Source organism: Pan paniscus, chromosome 15, assembly GCF_029289425.2.
Source record: "Pan paniscus chromosome 15, NHGRI_mPanPan1-v2.0_pri, whole genome shotgun sequence".
NCBI classification, from domain to species: Eukaryota; Metazoa; Chordata; class Mammalia; order Primates; family Hominidae; genus Pan; species Pan paniscus.
In genome coordinates this window covers 74037037-74056395 of record NC_073264.2, presented here as the reverse complement: position 1 = coordinate 74056395, position 19359 = coordinate 74037037, and the positions used below count along the sequence as shown (strand labels likewise).

The 19359-nt window shown below is 49.4% G+C and overlaps 2 protein-coding genes across 20 annotated transcripts in view; one reads left to right on the top strand and one right to left on the bottom strand.

Moving 5' to 3' along the window:
• Nucleotides 1–18300, bottom strand: part of DCAF4 (DDB1 and CUL4 associated factor 4) — a 40795-nt gene extending 22495 nt beyond the window's left edge. For 5 of the 19 annotated variants that reach the window (XR_008620916.2, XR_008620918.2, XR_008620917.2 and 2 more), the window contains exons 1-6: nucleotides 17600–17877; nucleotides 6452–6551; nucleotides 4617–4717; nucleotides 4142–4299; nucleotides 2696–2775; nucleotides 1450–1552 (exon numbers count right to left, since the gene is read on the bottom strand). Coding sequence is in view for 10 of the 19 variants with exons in the window: in XM_008977854.5 (XP_008976102.2) it covers nucleotides 1450–1552; nucleotides 2696–2775; nucleotides 4142–4299; nucleotides 4617–4717; nucleotides 6452–6543 (534 nt within the window). In the remaining 9 variants the exon portion in view is untranslated. Of the gene's footprint in view, nucleotides 1–1449; nucleotides 1553–2695; nucleotides 2776–4141; nucleotides 4300–4616; nucleotides 4718–6451; nucleotides 6552–9333; nucleotides 9499–17599; nucleotides 17881–17998 lie in introns of those variants that run through there. The other 14 variants (XR_010109821.1, XR_010109820.1, XM_003824126.4 and 11 more) reach the window with 9 other exon arrangements.
• LOC100967948 (large ribosomal subunit protein eL36-like) lies at nucleotides 9629–15285 on the top strand. Its single transcript, XM_055097775.1, has one exon. It carries the CDS (start codon nucleotides 14584–14586, stop codon nucleotides 14899–14901), a length of 318 nt encoding a protein of 105 aa, XP_054953750.1. The 5' UTR covers nucleotides 9629–14583; the 3' UTR covers nucleotides 14902–15285.
• Nucleotides 18301–19359: the final 1059 nt, after the last annotated feature.

The following is a 19359-nucleotide window of genomic DNA, read 5'->3' as shown; positions in this document are numbered from 1 at the left end:
GTCTCAAACTTTTGGGCTCAAGTGAACCACCTGCTGAGGCCTCCCAAAATGCTGGGATTACAGGCATGAACCACTGTGCCAGATGTGGGCTATTTTAAGCTTTTCTTTTCTCATTTTAAAACATGATGTGGTTAATTGCTATTTCAAAGCAAAAACTCCACATATTTATGTGTTTTGTATATATTAATAAATACAGACCCACACACGAGTTTGGACGTTGGTTTTGGTGAAACTGTACCAACGTTGTAAGTTTACTCAGGAAGAAGTTATGTTCCCAGAAGAATCATTGAGACTAGACTCAGATCTGAAAAACTGCTCTCCAGGTGCCAAGCCACTTTCTGGCCCTGCGGTCACACCGGCCAGCCAGAGTCACGAGAGAGGAAGCATGAGGGTCGAGATGTCCAGGCTTGTGAACAGTGGCCTGTGCATCACCAGACCCCACACACCAATGACCCCCACCGTCCCCACCCACTTTACCCCAGGGAAGGGGCTGCTGAGGGGAACCAACCACAAGAGACGATTCTACTCATTCAGTCAAACCATACCCCCAAACACACATGGAGAGAAAAGCCACATGGGAGAATGTGGGCCCGGTCCCCAACACCCCTTACATGGAAGGGCCCTGCTGTGGCGGTCTCCTGGGGCAGGAGGATGCAGTGTCAACCTCCAGGGTCAATCTCTAGCATCGGCCTCCAGTCCCACCAGCAGATGACTGAGTCCAGATGCTCCTGCCTCTGTATCCTCCTTTCACTCTCCCTGGCTTTCCCTCAGCCTCCAGGAAGGATAGGGCTTGCCGGGCAGGCCCTGCTCTTACGTGGTCCATCGAGAGGTCAGGGACCTTTGTTTGCAGTGGTCCCTCTAGCTCTCTGCCAACCTTTCCCTGGCCCCTGGGTTTAAGCGGCTGACCTTGGCTTCCAGCTTGGGTCCAACCCAAACCAGAGAAGGCCTTTCACCCCCTGCAAATGATGTGATGGAGGTGTGTTGATGGGAGGTGCCACTGAAGCCAGGGGCGGCAAGCAAGGAGTCCTACCCTCTAGTGACCAAAGGCACACTGGGCTGCAGGTTTAGCCACCAAGTCCTGCCCCAGTTCAGGAAGAAGCAGATGTCCCCAGGTCCACTGTGAGCCTTTTTAATTGCATATACAACACAGCCAAGGAGAAGTTATTGTGTAAAGTTCAGTAGTCAAAGTGTGGCTGGGTCCAGACTCTGACGTCAAACGATGGAGCTGAAGTGGGGGGTGATGATGGTCGCCCCACAGCCTGCCTGCCAGCTCAGCATCTCCCAGCGGGTAGCCAGCAGGCAGGTTAAAATCGTACAACCAAGAAGATGCCACCTACTTTCATTGCAGTTGGCTTCTCCGGAGCCAGGTTTGATGACTGGCAACGCTAAGCCACAAAGTGTCCAGAGGGTGGCAGCCACACCCTAGGCAGGTGTCCCCCTCCCACTCACCAGTATGAGGTTAAATCGGTCGCTTGCCAAGGCGGAGGGATCCATGCTTCGAATCTGGACCTTTTTCCTCTCCATGCAGCTGAGACGCAGCTCGTGGGCTAAACTGCAGAAACAGAGGGTGGGGGCATGGATGCTGAAGCTGACATCCGTGAAGAAGATTCGGGGGTCTCTGGCCTTCCCTGCCCCGCTGACGCCCATCTCTCCTCGTCAGCCTGCTCCACAGTACTTCTCAGCAATGGAGCTGAGCAAGATCCCAGATTATCCGAATTTGAGTTTCCCCACAGAACGCTCAGGAAGATGAAAATGAAGAAGTGGGTGGCCCATTTGCAGAGTCAAAGAGTGGGAGTTAGAGGGAGTTGTGTCTGCATCATTCAGTACAGCTCCTTCCCCTGAGATGACGAAAGTGCGGGAGATGAAACAATGGTCTGGAGGGCACTCCGCCGCCGGGAAGAGCCCCAGGATACGGCCGCCTCTTGTTTCGCAGGGTGAGGAACAGATCTAACTAGATTTTTAACTTTCTGTCTCAGAAGGAGGAAAACAGGAGGGGCCTGCCCTGCCTGATACCTACGGTGTTTCTGGCCTTTCCTGAAGGGGCCCTGCTCCAAGGTCCGAGGGCTGTGCCCCAGGAAGCTGCCTCAAATGCAGGTTCTTCACTTGCGCATGTACAGTGGGGGCAGGAGACGCAGCGCTGGGCGCTCACGTGTTGGAGTCAGACAGTTCCCCACTTCTAGCTTTACCTTGAGCAAATCACTCCACTCTGAGCCTCAGTCTCTTCTTCAGGAAATGGGGGAAAGTATCGGCCTATTTCACAGGGTTTTAGTTAGAATTGTATCAGCCATCATAAGTACTTTGATAAGGTTTAGTACACACACATCCACTTAATGCCCCATTTTTGGTGACAACTCATTAGAAGGGAAAGAAGGATGCAGAAATGTCATGGGAATGAAGTTGTAGGAGCTTCTACTAGAATGACTTACGAGTAACAGAGAATAGACATCTCTGCCTACGTCCCCATCCTCTCTCCCTATCCTCCTGCAAGAGTCCCCCGCCTTCGCTCTAGAGAGAACAGCTTTCTCAGGGTGGGTTTAAGCAGCAGAAGGCAGGGTGTGAACTGGAGCCCCTCAACTGTGCAGGTGCTTCACGGGGTAGCCACATGGTCTATCCAGACTGGATTCTTATACCATGAAAATAAGAAACAGGAAAAGAACATTCATGAAGAAAACATAACAAAGAGGCATTGTCTTACTGGCAGTAATTGGTGACGTTGAGAAAACCCAGCTGGCTTTTTCGTAGCATGGAAGATGCATTAAATCCCATCCTGGCAATCTATATTTATTACAAAAAAGAGAACAATTCAATGAAGATTTATTTGTTAGGGGATAATGGAGAATGTTTTTAGTTCCATAGGACGTAATGAAGGAAATAGGCACTAAATTGGCAGAAATTATATGCATAAAAATCTGACGGTGTCCTTTCCAAGTCTCCCTTCCTCGGCAAGAGGAAAGGCCCAGCAGAAGAAAGTGTGAGTGGGAAAGCCTGCTCGTCAACTCTGCCCACGCTCCCCATCCACATACACCCGGGGGGACGAAGCCACCAGGTGCGTGAGTGCAGCAATGGGACTGCAAACAGGTCTGCACCACTCTCCATTCCACCCGTGGTGACCCAGGGCTGGAACTTTACATTCCATTGCCTACCTTGACAACAAAATATGTTAGCGTCTAGACCTGTTGGTCTGTATTGCAAACAGACAAGATGGCCTGTATTCCAAACCATGCATCCTGGTCTTCTATTTAAAATAGACAGCTGGGATGGGCATGGTGGCTCACACCTCTAATCCCACACTTTGGGAGGCCAAGGTGGGCGGATTACTTGAGGCCAGGAGTTCGAGACCAGCCTGGCCAACATGGTGAAACTCCATCTCTATAAAAAAAAATACAAAAATTAGCTGGGCATGGTGGCAGGTTCCTGTAATCCCAGCTACTTGGGAGGCTGAGGCAGGAGGATCACTTGAACCTGGGAGGCAGAGGTTGCAGTGAGCCGAGATGGTGCCACTGCACTCCAGCCTGGGCAACAGGGTGGGACCCTGTCTCAAAAAAAACCCCAAAAAACAGTTACTAAAATTATATCACACTGCCTCCCAAGATCCCTTCAGGAATGACAAAATGTTAGAACTGCTGAAGAAGGCTGGGTGCGGTGGCTCACGCCTGTAATCCCAGCACTTTGGGAGGCTGAGGCAGGCAGATCACTTGAAGTCAGGAGTTCAAGACCAACCTGGCCAACATGGTGAAACCCTGTCTCTACTAAAAATAAAAAAATTAGCTGGGCATGGTGGCGCGTGCCTGTAGTCCCAGCTACTCAGGAGGCTGAGGCAGGAGAATTGCTTGAACCTGGGAGGTGGAGGTTGCACTGAGCTGAGATCATGCCACTGTACTCCAGCCTGGGCAACAGAGTGAGACTCCGCCTCAAAAAAAAAAAAAAAAACTTATCGAACAAGAAAACGGGGATGGAAGAAGGGGGCTCTTGGCTGTTCTTATTCTTGTCTTCCTCCTGTCAGGGAAAAGCTAGAGCCACACCCCCTGAAGTGCCTCTGCTAAGTGTCGCAGGGGCATCTAATTGGCACCCTTTTCAACAGTGGATGGACAGGTGCTGGCAGGAGCGGAGAGGACAGGGGGCGAAGGGGTGAGGAGCCCACCTTTTTCCGTCTGTCTTCTTCCTGGAGCAGCCGCAGTCTCTTGCTCTCCATCTCCTTCTGCCGGATGCTCTCTTTCGTCAGGGGGTTGCAGTTGTTATGTCCAGGGAGCAAGCGGAAGTAGCGTTTCTTTTCAGGGTCAAAGTAAAACCCAGGTAGCTCTTTAGACAAAAAAATTAAATGCACCAATTTCAACCACTGTGAACTGACCACCTGAGTTGGGCGCCCAGTGGCCTGTCCCCCCATCTCGTGGCTGCCTGTCTTTTCTGAGGGCGGGGATGAGCTGCCTTGTCAGGCAACATCCTGGACTGTGCTCAGTCCTGGGGGAGGCGGTTTGCCTCATGACCACCATTCCTGACGCACCCAGCTCCTTCCCTGAGTGTTTCAATTTGCTCCTGGAATTCCTTCCAAGCCAGGAACGGGTCTCAGCCTTCCCTGTGCGCAGGGGCCAGGATTCCCACCCCGCAAGTGGCCTTACCTGGCACAGAGGAGGTCCCAGCTGTGCCAGACGAGGTTGACGGAGACTCGTCATCACCGTGGCTGGAATCGTGAGCGGGCTGTGCTGCCCGGGAGTCAGACCTGTTGACACACAGCTGTGTTAACTTGCAGCCCAGGGCTTCTGAGTTCCAGCCATTCTGACGGGGGCAGGGGGTCCATTCGGGCAGTTCTGCAGCCTTCACCTCTGATCTCTGACCTTTCTGATTACTTGAGAAGCACTGATCCCCTCTTGCAAATACAACAAAATAGGGCAAGGTTTTGGTTTTTCATTCTTTTTTCTTTCTTTAAAAGAGGACAGATGTCACAGTGATTCCCTCTTCTTATCTTCTCACTCGCGCATTTTGTGAGGTCTTGTGGAATTTTCCAGATTAAAAGGAAAAATAGAAATCTCTGCCAATAAGAATTTTACCAGCTGGGCTCATTTGTCAGCACAACAGCAGTTACAAGGCTAGGTGAATTTCATTCTTTATTGGATTCAGTAGCACAAAGAGTTTAAATTTTACTTGACTACACAATCTTACAGACAGAGAAACTGGGGTTTGGGGGACAGAGGTGATTAGTTCAGTAACACTGGGATAGAGCTGCGGCTAAAACACTTGATTTGTAAATCCACAAGTAGCTTCTGAGGGAATTATAGGCTGAAGGATGTAGTAAAGGTGTGTGCCACCACACCCAGATAATTTTTATATTTTTAGTAGAGACGGAGTTTCGCCGTGTTGGCCAGACTGGTCTCAAACTCCTGACCTCAAGTGATCCGGCTGCCTTGGTCTCCCAAAGTGCTGGGATTACAGGCGTCAGCCACCATGCCTGGCCCAGCCAACTTTATTTTTAAAATACATTTAATGTAGCCTTGGCCTGGGTGGTGGTTCAAGTCTGTAATCCTAGCACTTTGGGAGGCTGAGGCAGAAGGATCACTTGAGCTCAGGAGTTTGAGACCAGCCTGAGCAACAGAGTGAGACCTCATCTCTTAAATAAATAAATAAATGTAATGTAGCCTGGTGTACAGGGTTTTAGAGTCTACACTAGCATACAGTAATGTCCTAAGCCTTTGTGTTCACTCATCACTCACTCACTGACTTCCAGTCCCGCAAGCTCTGTTCACAGGAGTGTCATACATAGGTATACCATTTAAAAAAAAATCTTATATACCCTATTTTTACTGTATCTTTTCTATGTTGAGATACACAAATACCACTGTGTACTGACCGCCTCTAGCATTCAGTACAGTCACATGCTGTACAGGTTTGCAGCCTCGGAGCACTTGGCTACACCATATAGCTTAGGTGTGTGTGGCTGGCTGTACCATGTAGGTTTGTGTTACGTATGTGATATGATGTTTGCATGACACGATTGCCTAACAACATATTCCTCAGAATGCATTCCCCCTTGTTAAGCGAAGCATGAGTGTATATCCTTGTCCGAGACTTAGGCTGAATTAATGAAATTTGGTTTCCACAAAGGTATTGCATAAAAAGTCTACAAAATGGAGAAACGGTTTTCCAGTTGTTTCAGATAACGTCTACCTCTAGCTTTATGGCGAATGCTCTGGCCAGAGGTCGTGGTCACTTAGGAAAGAACAGAGAGTGGTCCTCTCTCCTCACTACTCAGTGCGGTGGGCTGACCCACCACAGCGACATGCCCTGGGAGCACGTTAGGAAGGCAGGCTCTCCTCAAGACCCCTCAGACCTACAGAATCAGAACCTGCATTGGGACGAGCCCCCAGGTGATCTCCACACCTGTGATCGTGTGACATGCCATGTGTACAATGCCAGAAGCACACTGGGCAAAAGTGGCTCCCCAGAGCGGCACACTTGCCTGTCTTCAGAATCACGGAGTCTGAACCAAGGGTTCTGCTGGTGGCTTCTTCTCCCATGTCTTCTTCTACTCTGCCAGCGACTTTTTTTCATTTCTGTTCCTAAAAGAGAAAAACAAAAAAATCCATACATCTCTGTGTGTGGGCATGGGCTTTTCTGTTTGCTTCTTGGCAGCTGCTTCATGCTCAGCACCAGCAAAAGGCTGGCCACCCTGGGTTATCATCAGATTTGCCACAGCAAGCCTTACCTGGAAACGGCTGCCTCCAGCACTCCCCCAACATCCTTCCCACTTCCTTCCTGTTACCCCTAGTCGACCACATAGTTTCCTACCCCACAGAAATGTTGCCAGGTCGGCCAGGCGTGGTGGCTCATGCCTGTAATCCCAGCACTTTGGGAGGCCGAGGCAGGCGGATCACGAGGTCAGGAGTTCGAGACTAGCCTGACCAACATGGTGAAACCCCATCTCTACTAAAAATACAAAAATTAGCCGGGAGTTGTAACGTGCACCTGTAATCCCAGCTACTCAGGAGGCTGAGGCAGGAGAATCGCTTGAACCCGAGAGGTGGAGTTTACAGTGAGCTGAGATTGTGCTCACTGTAAACTGCACTCTAGCCTGGGCGACAGAGCAAGACACTGTCTCAAAAAAAAAAAAAAAAGAAAGAAAAATTTCCAGGCATGAAACCCCTAACTTCACTCCCTTCTGCTCCACAAATACCTGCCTTTACTAATTGTCTTCTTCCTTGTCTTGGACAACAGGTATCACTGCTCCTTTTCAAGGGAGACCCATCCCACCTGGCTGTTGATTTCATTCCTTCCCAGGAACTGCAGACATCTGTTCCCCCATATGTTAATGTCTCCTTCTCCTTATCTCAGCTTTTAAAAACATGCCCAGGTTTTTCATTTGTAAGTGTTCCATTTCTAATCCAAAAAAAATGGGCATATTCTGAAAGAATGGTCTACATCTACGAATTCAATGTCTTCATCTCCCAATATTCCTCAACCCACTGCAGTCAAGCTTCCTCTCTCCTCGCCTTTCTACTAAAATGCTCTTGCTATTGATTACCTACTTGCCAAAGTGAGTGGTCTCTTTTTAGCCCTTATTCCTGCAACATGTGGCACCAGGAGGCTACATTCTTCCTTTGGCTTCTGTAATATCTTTCTCTTGGTTTTCTTCTTGCTAAATGAATCCTTTGCTCATTTCTCCTGGGTCACACACCCTGTATGTGCTTTCCATTGTTCTGTCCTAGATCCTTTTCTTTTCAGACTTAACACCACCTCATCTACCAATGCAGATGCAGCTCCAACCCTAATATCGCTACTGAGCACCAAGTTCCTATGCTGCTTCGTGTCTATCTCCACAGACCCAACAGGTTCAAAAGTGAGTTCATGATTTCTCTCTAACCCCCGATCTGCTCTTTTGCCTGTCTATAACTCTCTTCTCTGAAAGCAATATCCCTGCCCCTGCAGCCCAAATGTGCGTATATATATATATATATTTTTGAGATGGAGTCTCACTCTGTTGCCCAGGCTGGAGTGCAGTGGCGCCATCTCAGCTCACTGCAACCTCTGCCTCTCGGGTTCAAGCGATTCTCCTGCCTCAGCCTCCCGAGTAGCTGGGACTACAGGCACCTGCCACCACACCCAGCTAATTTTTGTATTTTTAGTAGAGATGGGGTTTCACCATGTTGGCCAGGCTGCTCAAGAACTCCTGGCTTCAAGTGATCTACCTGCCTCGTCCTCTCAAAGTGCTGGGATTACAGGCGTGGGCCACCAAGCCCGGCCCCAAAACTTTTATCTTATTCATTGTCCTAAACAATGGCTCCTGAACACCATGTGTGGGTTTCCCTACGGATCAGTTATCTTATACCCCAGCTAAAGAATACAGTTGTATTTATTAATAGTTAAGTTACAAGCTGAAAGGGACTGCGCACAGGAAGGGAAGCACGTGTGGCCAGTGTTAAGACTGGTAGGAAAATGGCTGCATGCAGTAGCTCATGCCTGTAATCCCAGCACTTTTGGGAGGCTGAAGTGGGAGGATCTCTTGAGCCCAGAGTTTGAGACCAGCCTGGGCAATAGAGTGAGACCCCATCTCAAAAAGAGAAAAAGACCGATAGGAAAAATAAGCTCTACTGACATAAAGATTATTATTATTACCAACTCTATAAAAAGGTCAAAATTTCTTTAGAGTGCATATTCTGTATATGAAATGATTCTAATTTGTTTAATTATGTAACAATGCAAGAATACAGCAAAGAACACACGAACTGGTAAGTCAAAGACTTCAGATCACCCACAGGAGGCAGGACTGTGTCCCACTCACACCATTATCCTCAATAGGGTGCTGCACAATCAGCAGGACGCAGCCGATGATAAAATCACTGGCGAATGCCAATTTGGGCCAGGGAGAGCATGTGTTCACCCCTAACTCATACAGGCACTGCAATCTGGTAAGGGAGCCTGCCAACCTCAAGTAATGTAGTTAGCAAGGTCAAGCAAAAATCATTTTAAAGGCCGGATGTGGTGGCTCACGCCTGTAATCCCAACACTTTGGGAGGCCGATGCGGGTGGATCACCTGAGGTCAGGAATTTGAGATCAGCCTGGCCAACGTGGTGAAACCCCGTCTCTACTAAAAGTACAGCAGTTCACTGGGTGTGGTGGCTGGTGCCTGTAATCCCAGTTACTTGGGAGGCTGAGGCAGGAGAATCGTTTGAACCCAGGAGGCGGAGGTTGCAGTGAGCTGAGATTGCACCATCGCACTCTAGCCTGGGCAAAAGGGTGAAACTCCGTCTCAAAAAAAAAAAAAAAAATCATTTAAAAAGTCACATACTAATAGAAGCCTTCCAAATACAGAAAGAGTTTAAAGGCTAGGACGAAGACAGTACCTTTCTAGTACTTTTAAGAAGCCTGTTCAAGGGTGGGGAGTGTGTCTTCTCTAAACACAAACACAGTTCATTCTCTATGGCCGCTTTATAGTCCATGTTTGCACTCATCACTCTGCATGACTCTTTGTTCATACTCCCATCTCATACTGGACGTGAGGTGAATTCTGTAAGGCAAACATCCTACTTTGTTCTTTTTTCTATTCCTAGCATCCATGACCTAGTTGGTGCTTAGTAAATTTTTGCTGAACTGAAGCAAAGCAAAACAAAACCTGTGGCTACTTTAAGTCCCAGGTAGCTTCTTTCTGCTCTGGGTTATTTCCACTTACTACTCCACACACATTTACAAAGCGCCCACTCCATGTGAGGCACTGGGGAGTGGGCAGAGATAATAAGCTGTGCTACCTGGCTTGGAGGCACCGATTGTTTAATATGGGAGACAGATGCACAGACCAACCCCTGCAGCACAGGATAAGGATGAAGACCCAGGTCTCTCCAGGTGTGGTGGGAGAGAAGGGAGTGACTGCTCCACATGCCTGGGCTGGAGGTGGTGGAGGGAGATAAGTGCAGTCTGAAGAATGAAAATGTCAGGCAAGCCCGGCGTGGTGGCTCACGCCTGTAATCCCAGCACTTTGGCAGACCGAGGTGGGCAGATCACCTGAGGTCAGCAGTTTGAGACCAGCCTGACCAACATGGCGAAACCCCAACTCTACTAAAAATACAAAAATTAGGCCGGGTGCGGTGGCTCACACCTGTAATCCCAGCACTTTGGGAGGCCGAGACGGGTGGATCACCTGAGGTTGGGAGTTTGAGACCAGCCTGACCAACATGGAGAAATCCCTTCTCTACTAAAAATACAAAAATTAGCCAGGCATGGTGGTGGGCGCCTGCAATCCCCACTACTTGGGAGGCTGAGGCAGGAGAATCGCTTGAACCCGGGAGATGGAGGTTGCCGTGAGCCGAGATAGCGCCATTGCACTCCAGCCTTGAGCAACAGAGCGAGACTCCGTCTCAAAAAAAAAAAAAAAAGAAAATGCCACGTAAGGCAGTGGGGGCGGGGGGCCTGCAGGCTGTTTGGTATGGCCAGAGCCTGAAGTTCAAGAAACGGGGGGGATGAGCCTGCAGAGGCAGACAGGGCATGATCATGAGGACTCTGGGTGTGCGAGGAGTGACATGATTAGAGCTGCTAAGAAAGGGCACCTGAAAGGCAGCGGCATGGGGTGACAAGTAAGAACTGCAGTGGCAAGCCAGGTGAGATGAACTCGCTTACACATTATGGACATGGTACTTGGGATAGCGGAGCCTGGATTTAGATTTAGGCAGCAAATTTCATGGGAGAGGTGGAGAGAGGAGTTGAGAAAGGTTAAGTGAATAACTGGTAGAGTCATGAGCAGGGAGACTAAGAATAAAGGAAGAACACTTTGGGGAGAGGAGAGTAAGTCTGATTTTGAACAAATCAATCTCAAGATGCAGGCAATGGGAAATACGGGTCTGAGAATACAGAGAGAAATTGAGCCTAAAGAGACAGATTTGAAAGTAAACAGGATATGGTGACATGGACTGGGACAAATGGCACCAAAGTGGTAATGGTATACAGTGAGAATTAGAGACTTTTTTTTTTTTTTTTTGAGATGGAGTCTTGCTCTGTCACCCAGGCTGGAGTGCAATGGCACAATCTCGGCTCACTGCAACCTCTGCCTCCTGGATTCAAGCGATTCTTCTGCCTCAGCCTCCCGAATAGCTGGGGCTATAGGCGCGTGCCACCATGCCTGGCTAATTTTTGTATTTTTAGTAGAGATGTGGTTTCACCATAATGGCCAGGCTGGTCTCGAACTCCTGACCTTGTGATCTGCCCACCTCGGCCTCCCAAAGTGCTGGGATTACCGCACCTGGCCATCAGAGACAATTTTATCTAGTAATAATATAAAACCCAGTATGCATCACAGTTTGTAGATCAGTGCTTCTTAAGGATTATTTTGCCCACCAGGGGACATTTGGCAATGTCTGGAGACATTTTTGTTTGTCACAACTCGGGAGAAGGAGGGGTAGGCTGCTACTAGCACCTAGTGGGTAAAAGCCAGGGATGCTGCTAACCACCCTACAATGCGCAGGGCAGCTTCCACACATTCTTCAGCAAGAATTATCCAGGGCTGGGTGCAGTGGCTGATGCCTATAATCCCAGCTGCTCGGGAAGCCGAGGCAGGAGGATTGCTTGAGCCTAGGAGTTCAAGACCAGCCTGCGCAACATAGCAAGATCCCGTCTCAAACAAACAACATTAAAAAAAAAAAGAAAGAAAGAAAGAAAAAAAAATTATTCAGCTGGGTGTGATGGCTCACACTTGCAGTTCCAACTGCTTGGGAGGCTGAGGTGGGAGGATGGCTTGAGTCCAGAGTTTGAGACCAGTGTGGGCAACATAGCAAGACTCCATCTCAAAAACAACAACAAAAGAGTTACCTGGCCCAAAACAGTGCTAAAGCTGAGAAAACCTGTTCTATGTAGGAAGCACTCGAAAACAATTTGCTGGTAACATGCTGCATCTAGCACCTTTGGAGCTGCTCTAGATGTTAAAATCAGGTGTGTTGCAGAAGGTTGGGCTTGCCTTTGTCTTTCAGAGAAACTTTTAAGTACCTCAAGGCATAAAGAATTATAATTTCTAAGAGACTACTATTCTGCAAAGGCAATGTTAATCACAAATAAACACAATTTGGTTTTTTGGAAAATGGACAGTATTTATCAAGTAACTTACAAATGTACATGCCTTCCTTCTGGGAACTGCTCCTACAAAAATGATTCCAAGATATTTACTACATTTTTCCGAATCATTTTATAAGGCCAGTATTACCCTGTTACCAAAATCAGACAAAGATATAGGAAGAAAAATATAGGTCAAGGCCGGGTGCAGTGGCTCACGCCTGTAAGCCCAGCACTTTGGGAGGCCAAGGCAGGCAGATCGCCTGAGGTCAGGAGTTCAAGACCAGCCTGGCCAACATAGAGTGAAACCTCATCTCTACCAAAATACAAAAAAATTAGTTAGGCGTGGTGGTGCACACCTGTAGTCTCAGCTACTTGGGAAGCTGAGGCAGGAGAATCGCTTGAACCTGGGAGGCAGAGGTTGCAGTGAGCCGAGATCATGCCACTGCACTCCAGCCTGGGCAACAGAGCAAGACTCCATCTCTCAAAAAAAAAAAAAGAAAGAAAAATATAGGTCAGTATGGATTATGAATACAGAGACACAAAAATCCTTAACAAAATGCTAGCAAGCAAAATCCAGGAGCATATAAAAAGAATTATATACCAAGACCAAGTGCGATTTATCTCAGAAATATAAGGTTGGTTCAACATATGAAAATCAATCAATATACCATACTAATAGATGGGGAAAACCTCACATGATTTTCTCAATTGATACACAGAAAAAGCACTGGACAAATTGCAACATCCTCTCATGATTAAAAAAACACTCAACATACTAGAAACAGAAGGTAGTTTCCTCAACCTGATAAGGAGCATCTACAAAATACTCACACCTAACATCATACTTAGTGGCCAAAGACAAAGTTTTCCCTCTATGGTCAGGAACAAGACAAAGATGTTGGTTCTCAATACATCTGTTCAACATTGTAGTGGAAGTTTTAGACAGGCAATTAGGCAAGACAAAGAAAAGGCAACCAAACATGATCTTATATACAGAAAATCCTAAAGAATCCACCAAAAATCTACTGGACCTCACAAATGAATTCAGCAAGGTTGCAGGATACAAGATCAATATAGAAAAACCAGTTGTATTTCTATACACTGGTTCAGGCAATGAACAGCCTGAATATGAAAGAAAAGTTACATTTACAATGGCATCAAAAAGAATAAAGCACTCCTCTGGTCCTGCTCAGGCTCAGTTACAAAAAAAAAAAAAAAAAGAGAAAAAGTACTTAGGAATATATTTAACAAAATTAATATATGGCGTGTACACAGAAAACTATAAAACACTGTTGAAAGAAATTACAGATTGAATGCAATCCCTATCAAAATTCCAAATGCCATTTTTTTAGCAATGGAAAAGCAGATCCTAAATTCATATTATGCAAGGGACCCAGAATACCCAAAATCATCTTGAAAAAGAACAAAGTTGGGATGACTCGCACCTCCCAATTTCAAAATTCATTACACAGCTACAGTAATCAAGACACTGTGTTACTGGCATATGGATAGAAATATAGATCAATGGAGTAGCATTGAGACCAGAAATAAACCCATATGCCTATCTATGGTCAACTGGTTTTCATCTAGGTGCCAAGACCATTCAACGAAAGAAAGAAGTGTCTTTTCAACTGCTGGGACATTTGAATATCAAACTGCAAAAGAATGAATTTGGATCCTTACTTCATACCATATGGGACAAAAATGAACCAAAATGGATCTCGATCTAAAACTGTAAAACTCTTTGAAGGAAACAAAGGTATAAATCATCATGATCTTGATTAGGCAATGATTTCTCAAATATGACACCCAAAACTCACACACACTACATATATATATACACACACATACACACATAAATTGGGCTTCATCAAAATTGAAAACTTCCGTGCATCGAAAGACATTATTTAGGGCCGGACACAGTGGCTCACGCCTGTAATCCCAGCACTTTGGGAGGCTGGGACTGGTGGATCACTTGAGGACAGCAGTTCGAGACCAGCCTGATAAACATGGCGAAGCCCCGTCTCTACTAAAAATACAAAAATCAGCTCGGTGTGGTGGCGGGCGCCTGTGGCCCCAGCTATTTGGGAGGCTGAGCCAGAACAATCGCTTGAACCCGGGAGGTGGAGGCTGCAGTGAGCCGAGATGGTGCCACTGCATTGCAGCCTGGGCGACAAGAGCGAAACTCCGTCTCAAAAACAAACAAAACAAAAACAAAAAAAACTCCGTCTCAAAAAAAAAAAAAAAAAAAAGCTACACAAATAGCCAACTGGCACATGAAAAGATACCCAACATCATTAGTCCTTAGGTAGATGCAAATCAAAACCACAGTGAGATACCACTTTATTTATTTAATTTACTTATTCCCTCCTACCCCCCTTTTGGCTGAAGTGCAGTGGCGCGATCTCCGCTCCCGGCAACCTCCATCTCCCCGGCTCAAGCCGTCCTCCTGCCTCAACCTCGGAGTAGCCGGAATTACAGGCACGAGCCACAACACCAGGCTAATTTAAAAAATATTTTTGGCCTTCCGCCACGGCCGCCATTGGAGAGCAGCAGCCATGGCTCTGCGCTACCTTATGGCCGTGGGCCTCAACAAGGGCCACAAGGTGACCAAGAACGTGAGCAAGCCCAGGCACAGCCGCCGCCGCAGGCGTCTGAGCAAACGCACCAAGTTTGTGCGGGACATGATCCGGGAGGTGTGTGGCTTCGCTTCGTACGAGCTGCGCGCCATGGAGTCACTGAAGGTCTCCAAGGAGAAACGGGCCCTCAAGTTCATCAAGAAAAAGGTGGGGACGCACATCCGTGCCAAGAGGAAGCGGGAGGAGCTGAGCAAGGTACTGGCTGCCATGAGGAAAGCCGCTGCCAAGAAAGACTGAGCCCCCTCCCCTGCCCTCTTCCTGAAATAAAGAACAGCTTGACAGAAAAATAAAATAAAAATAAAAAATATTTTTGTAGAGACGGGGTCTCGCTTTGTTGCCGCCCAGGCTGGTCTCGAATTTCTGGCCTCCAGCGATCCTCCTGCCTTGGCGCAGTGTTGGGATGACAGGCGTGAGCCACCACGCGCGGCAGCAATTCTGAGATTTAACACAGAAAGCCAGTATGTGCCCAGCGTATGTGTATGTAGTGCACAGAATATGTGGACCACCCTCTGTAAAGGTTCATGCATGAGGAGGTCGGCTCTCTCTCACAGTCTAGCAGTTTTCCACACAAAAGCGGCACACATTTTTGCACCGGTCTCCAAAATGGTGTCTGGTTTGGGAGCCCGCAGCTTCCGGAATTACAGGCTCTTCCCTGCTTCCAGGGCACCATTCCAGGCCTGGCCTCAATAGGCACAAGGCGCAGGCCCAGAGGAGGCTGGGCGGGGTGGGGGGCGGGGTGCGCTACACCCAGTAGGGAGCAGCCCCGAGCTTCCGTGCCGCCCGCAGTGCTGGGACGCCCAACACCGGCCAGCCCCGGAGCCAAGTGTGGGGGATGGCAGCCCGCACACATCGGGGCTGGCCTCGCCTTCCCCTGGGAGGTAGGCTTGACAGCACAGGGGGTCGGTCCAGCCTTAGCACGGGGCCAAAACTCAGAATGGGGGAGGGGCTCCATCTCCCCTTGGGGCTCTCCAGTTTGGGGGCCTCGGGGCTGTTCTGGTTTCCAGGCTGAGCCTCACCATATTGTTTAGCACATGGTTAGGGGCCCTGGACTGGAGCCCAACAACCGGGGCTCAGAGACTGGGGCACCCTGGGGCCGCGGGGTTGCTTCTTGGGCGGATGAGAATGTTCCAGAATTAGACAGTGGTGATGGTTGCACAATCTTGCCAATATAATAATAAAAAAACCCACTGGATTGAACCCTTTTAAAAAAGTTAATTTTAGGGTATGTGAACTATATATATATATATATATATATATATATATATATATATATATATATAAAGGATGTTTACTACACCATGCTGTAATAGTTAAAGTGAGAAACATCCTAGATATCCAACAACAGGGGAATTTTGTAAGAGTCTGTAGACTGGCCGGGCGCGGTGGCTCATGCCTGTAATCCCAGCACTTTGGGAGGCCGAGGCGGGCGGATCACGAGGTCGGCAGATATATGAGACCATCCTGGCCAACATGGTGAAAACCTGTCTCTACTAAAATACAAAAAATTAGCCGGGCGCGGTGGCGTGCGCCTGTAGTCTCAGCTACTCGGGAGGCTGAAGCAGGAGAATCCCTTAAACCTGGGAGGCGGAGGTTGCGGTGAGCCGAGATCGCGCCACTGTGCTCCAGCCTGGGCAACAAGAGTGAAATTCCGTATCAAAAAAAAAAAAAAAAAAAAAAAAAAAGTGGGGGGATTCTGTAGACTAGCGGGCTGTAATGTGCAAAACGCTAACGCCACTGGTCTGTAAAGCTGAATACAAAGTAGCTTCTACAGGCCAGGGCGGTGGCTCACGCCTCTAATCCCAGCACTTTGGGAGGCTGAGGTGGGAGGATAGCTTGAGCCCAGGAGTTCAAGACCAGCCTGGGCAACATAGTGAGACACCCCTCCGCCCCATCTTAACAAATAATTTAAAAATTAGCCGGGTGTGGTGGTGCATGCCTATAGTCCCAGCAGTTAGGAGTTGTTCACTGTAAAACAACATTTTAGACAGCTGACTTAAAAAACAACAAAATTTTCTCTTAACACTTATTTAAGAAATACTTCAGGCGCAAGCTTTGTACTAACGCCCACCCTGAGTTGGTATTTTCAATCCTATTTTACAAATGAGGAAACAGGCTTACAGGACTAGGTACCATACCCAGCGTAAGTTAAATGGTGGAACAGGGATTCCACCTCTGTTGGTAGGACCCCCAGGCCTGGTTACCCACAGACCACCACCTCAGGCCGGGCGCGGTGGCTCACGCCTGTAATCCCAGCACTTTGGGAGGCCGAGGCGGGCGGATCACGAGGTCAGGAGATCGAGACCATCCTGGCTAACACGGTGAAACCCCGTCTCTACTAAAAATACAAAAAATTAGCCGGGGGAGGTGGTGGTCGCCTGTAGCCCCAGCTACGCGGGAGGCTGAGGCAGGAGAATGGCGTGAACCCCGGGGGCGGAGGCTGCAGTGAGTCGAGATCGCGCCACTGCACTCCAGCCTGGGCGACAGCGAGACTCCGCCTCAAAAACAACAACAACAACAACAAAAAAAAACACCACCGCGACTCTAATTTCCATCGTTATTTAAAATCAGAGTTTGGGACTTTGGAATTGTTTCCTCTAGGAAGCTGTCCCCTCAGTTTTCTTTGCTTCTGGCTGCGCTGCTGGAGTCACAAGACAATGCCTGTAGAACACCATGGTGAAAGGCGTCATGGTTTCTGAAGCCCCCGGGGAGCCCACGAGGCGTGGAAGAACTGGCTTTCTCGCTAACACACAACTCAGAGTGGAGGCGAGGGCCAAACCCAGGCCCCATCACTTGCTAGTTGTGCGCTACCCCGACGGACAACCAAACTGCACCCCTTTCTGCGTCTGACAAGCACATCATAGCGCTGGCAAAAGTTAGCGCCTGTGAAGCCGGCAGCACAGAGCCGGCCACTTCGTAAGCTTCAACCACACCTTACCTGTTATGCTGACCTGAACATTCACGGGGGACACCGCCCCAAGGCCCGCAGCCCAGCCCCCGCCAGGGGTCGGGTGGGGCCTTCAGCAGCAGGGCTCAGAGAAGCGCTTAGAGAAACGCCCTCAGCGGCGACACTCGGGGTGCCCTCCCTGCGTGTTTACGGTTGCAGCACTGATCCGGCCGGAGGGCCCCACGCGCCCCAGAACGGGCGGAGCGCGCCGGCCCAGCTGCCACCTAGGCCCGGTGGCGCCGGCGTTCCACGTGCTCACTCCTCCCCGCCCCTCCCCGCCCCTCTCCCTGGCCTTCCTCGCCGCGCCTGTCTCCCACCCCGAGCTCTGCAGCGGGAGCGCGGCAGCCCTCGAATCGACGCCAGTAGGCACCCCAGGCAGCACAGTCCTACCTGTTCAGCGTGTCCCTTCCGGATTCCCTTCGGGCTCAGCTCTGCAGGAGTTGGAGCGAAGCGTGCAAGGACCCGGAAAGACCAAGGTGTAGCGTCAGCCAGTTAGGTGGATGCGTTTTGGTGTTGTAGCAGCCCATAGGGCTATGGCGGCCGTTCTTTCCTTCTCACTGGACGCGGCTTCTGTCTGTCGACGTCAATAGGGACGATCTCATGAAGAAGGCGGGGAGTGGGGCTTCGGCTCCTCCCAGGCCTGGCCTGTCTGGGGCGGATGCACGTGGAGGCTGGTCATGGAGCGCTTGGGGGTGGGGCCAGGCGCACGCGGGGGCGGGGCCGGGGGCTGCTCCCGGAGCAGCGGAACTGTCTGGAGACCCTTTCGTGAGAGACCGTGTCTTCCTCCCTCCGCAGGGTGATGCGGCCCTGGAGAAGTCCTCTCGCTGTAGTGGAAAGAGCGAAGGAGTCTGTGAGGCGAGGGACAGAAGTAACGTGATGTTACGACTGGCGGCGAAGTCTTCGGCAGTGGCCTCAGGCGGCCGAGGCCGCTGCCCTGGGTCTGCGTTCAGGGTGTAGCGTAGCGAGCCCTGACCGTGAAACCGGGGGGCCTCCGTGTTGGCTCCAGTACTGCTGCTTGCTGTGGGACTTAGGGCGAGTCTCTTTCTTCCCTTCTCTGTGCCTTGATTTCTTCTGTTGAGAGAAGGAATCGGATCTATCATTCTCATGTCCTCTCCAGCTCAGAGTTTGTTCAGACCACCAATATTTCTAGAATGACCTATGTGTGCTGTGCCTGTCCCAGGTATCAGCTGACGGTTATGAGATCTTATGAAAGGAAAACGGAAGCCTCTGATGGGCTTGTGTCCCGAAGAGACAGTTTGTGAGGACAGCTGGATTCACAGAAGCTAGGCTTGTTGGGGTCCAGCAGTAGGCCTGGTGTGTCATGCGGCTCCGTAACACAGGCCCCTGCCCGCGGCTTGGACCCGTTAGAAAGCAGGCGGTGGGGTTCACCCATTGCACGCCGTGCGAAGGCATTTCAGCTCTTAACCAGGAAGCTAGGATTTCAGGCTAAACTCCTGGCTCTCAGGAGTTTATAGATAAATGCAGTATGTGGAGCGGGGCCGGGTGATGAGGGAAATGAGAGAAGTGGGCATAGTCAGAATAAAGAACCGCTTCATGAAGCTTGAGCGGCCTTGAAGAGAAGGCAGAGAAAAATTCTAGCTGAACAAACAACGTGACTGGAGGCCGGTTCAAGCCGGCTGGATGGGAGGGGAGTCTTGGAAGGAAAACTCAGCAGGGTGGGTTGGGGCTTGGTGACGCAGCAATTGCCAGGGAAAGAGTAGTCAGGCCGGGTGCAGTGGCTCACGCCTGAA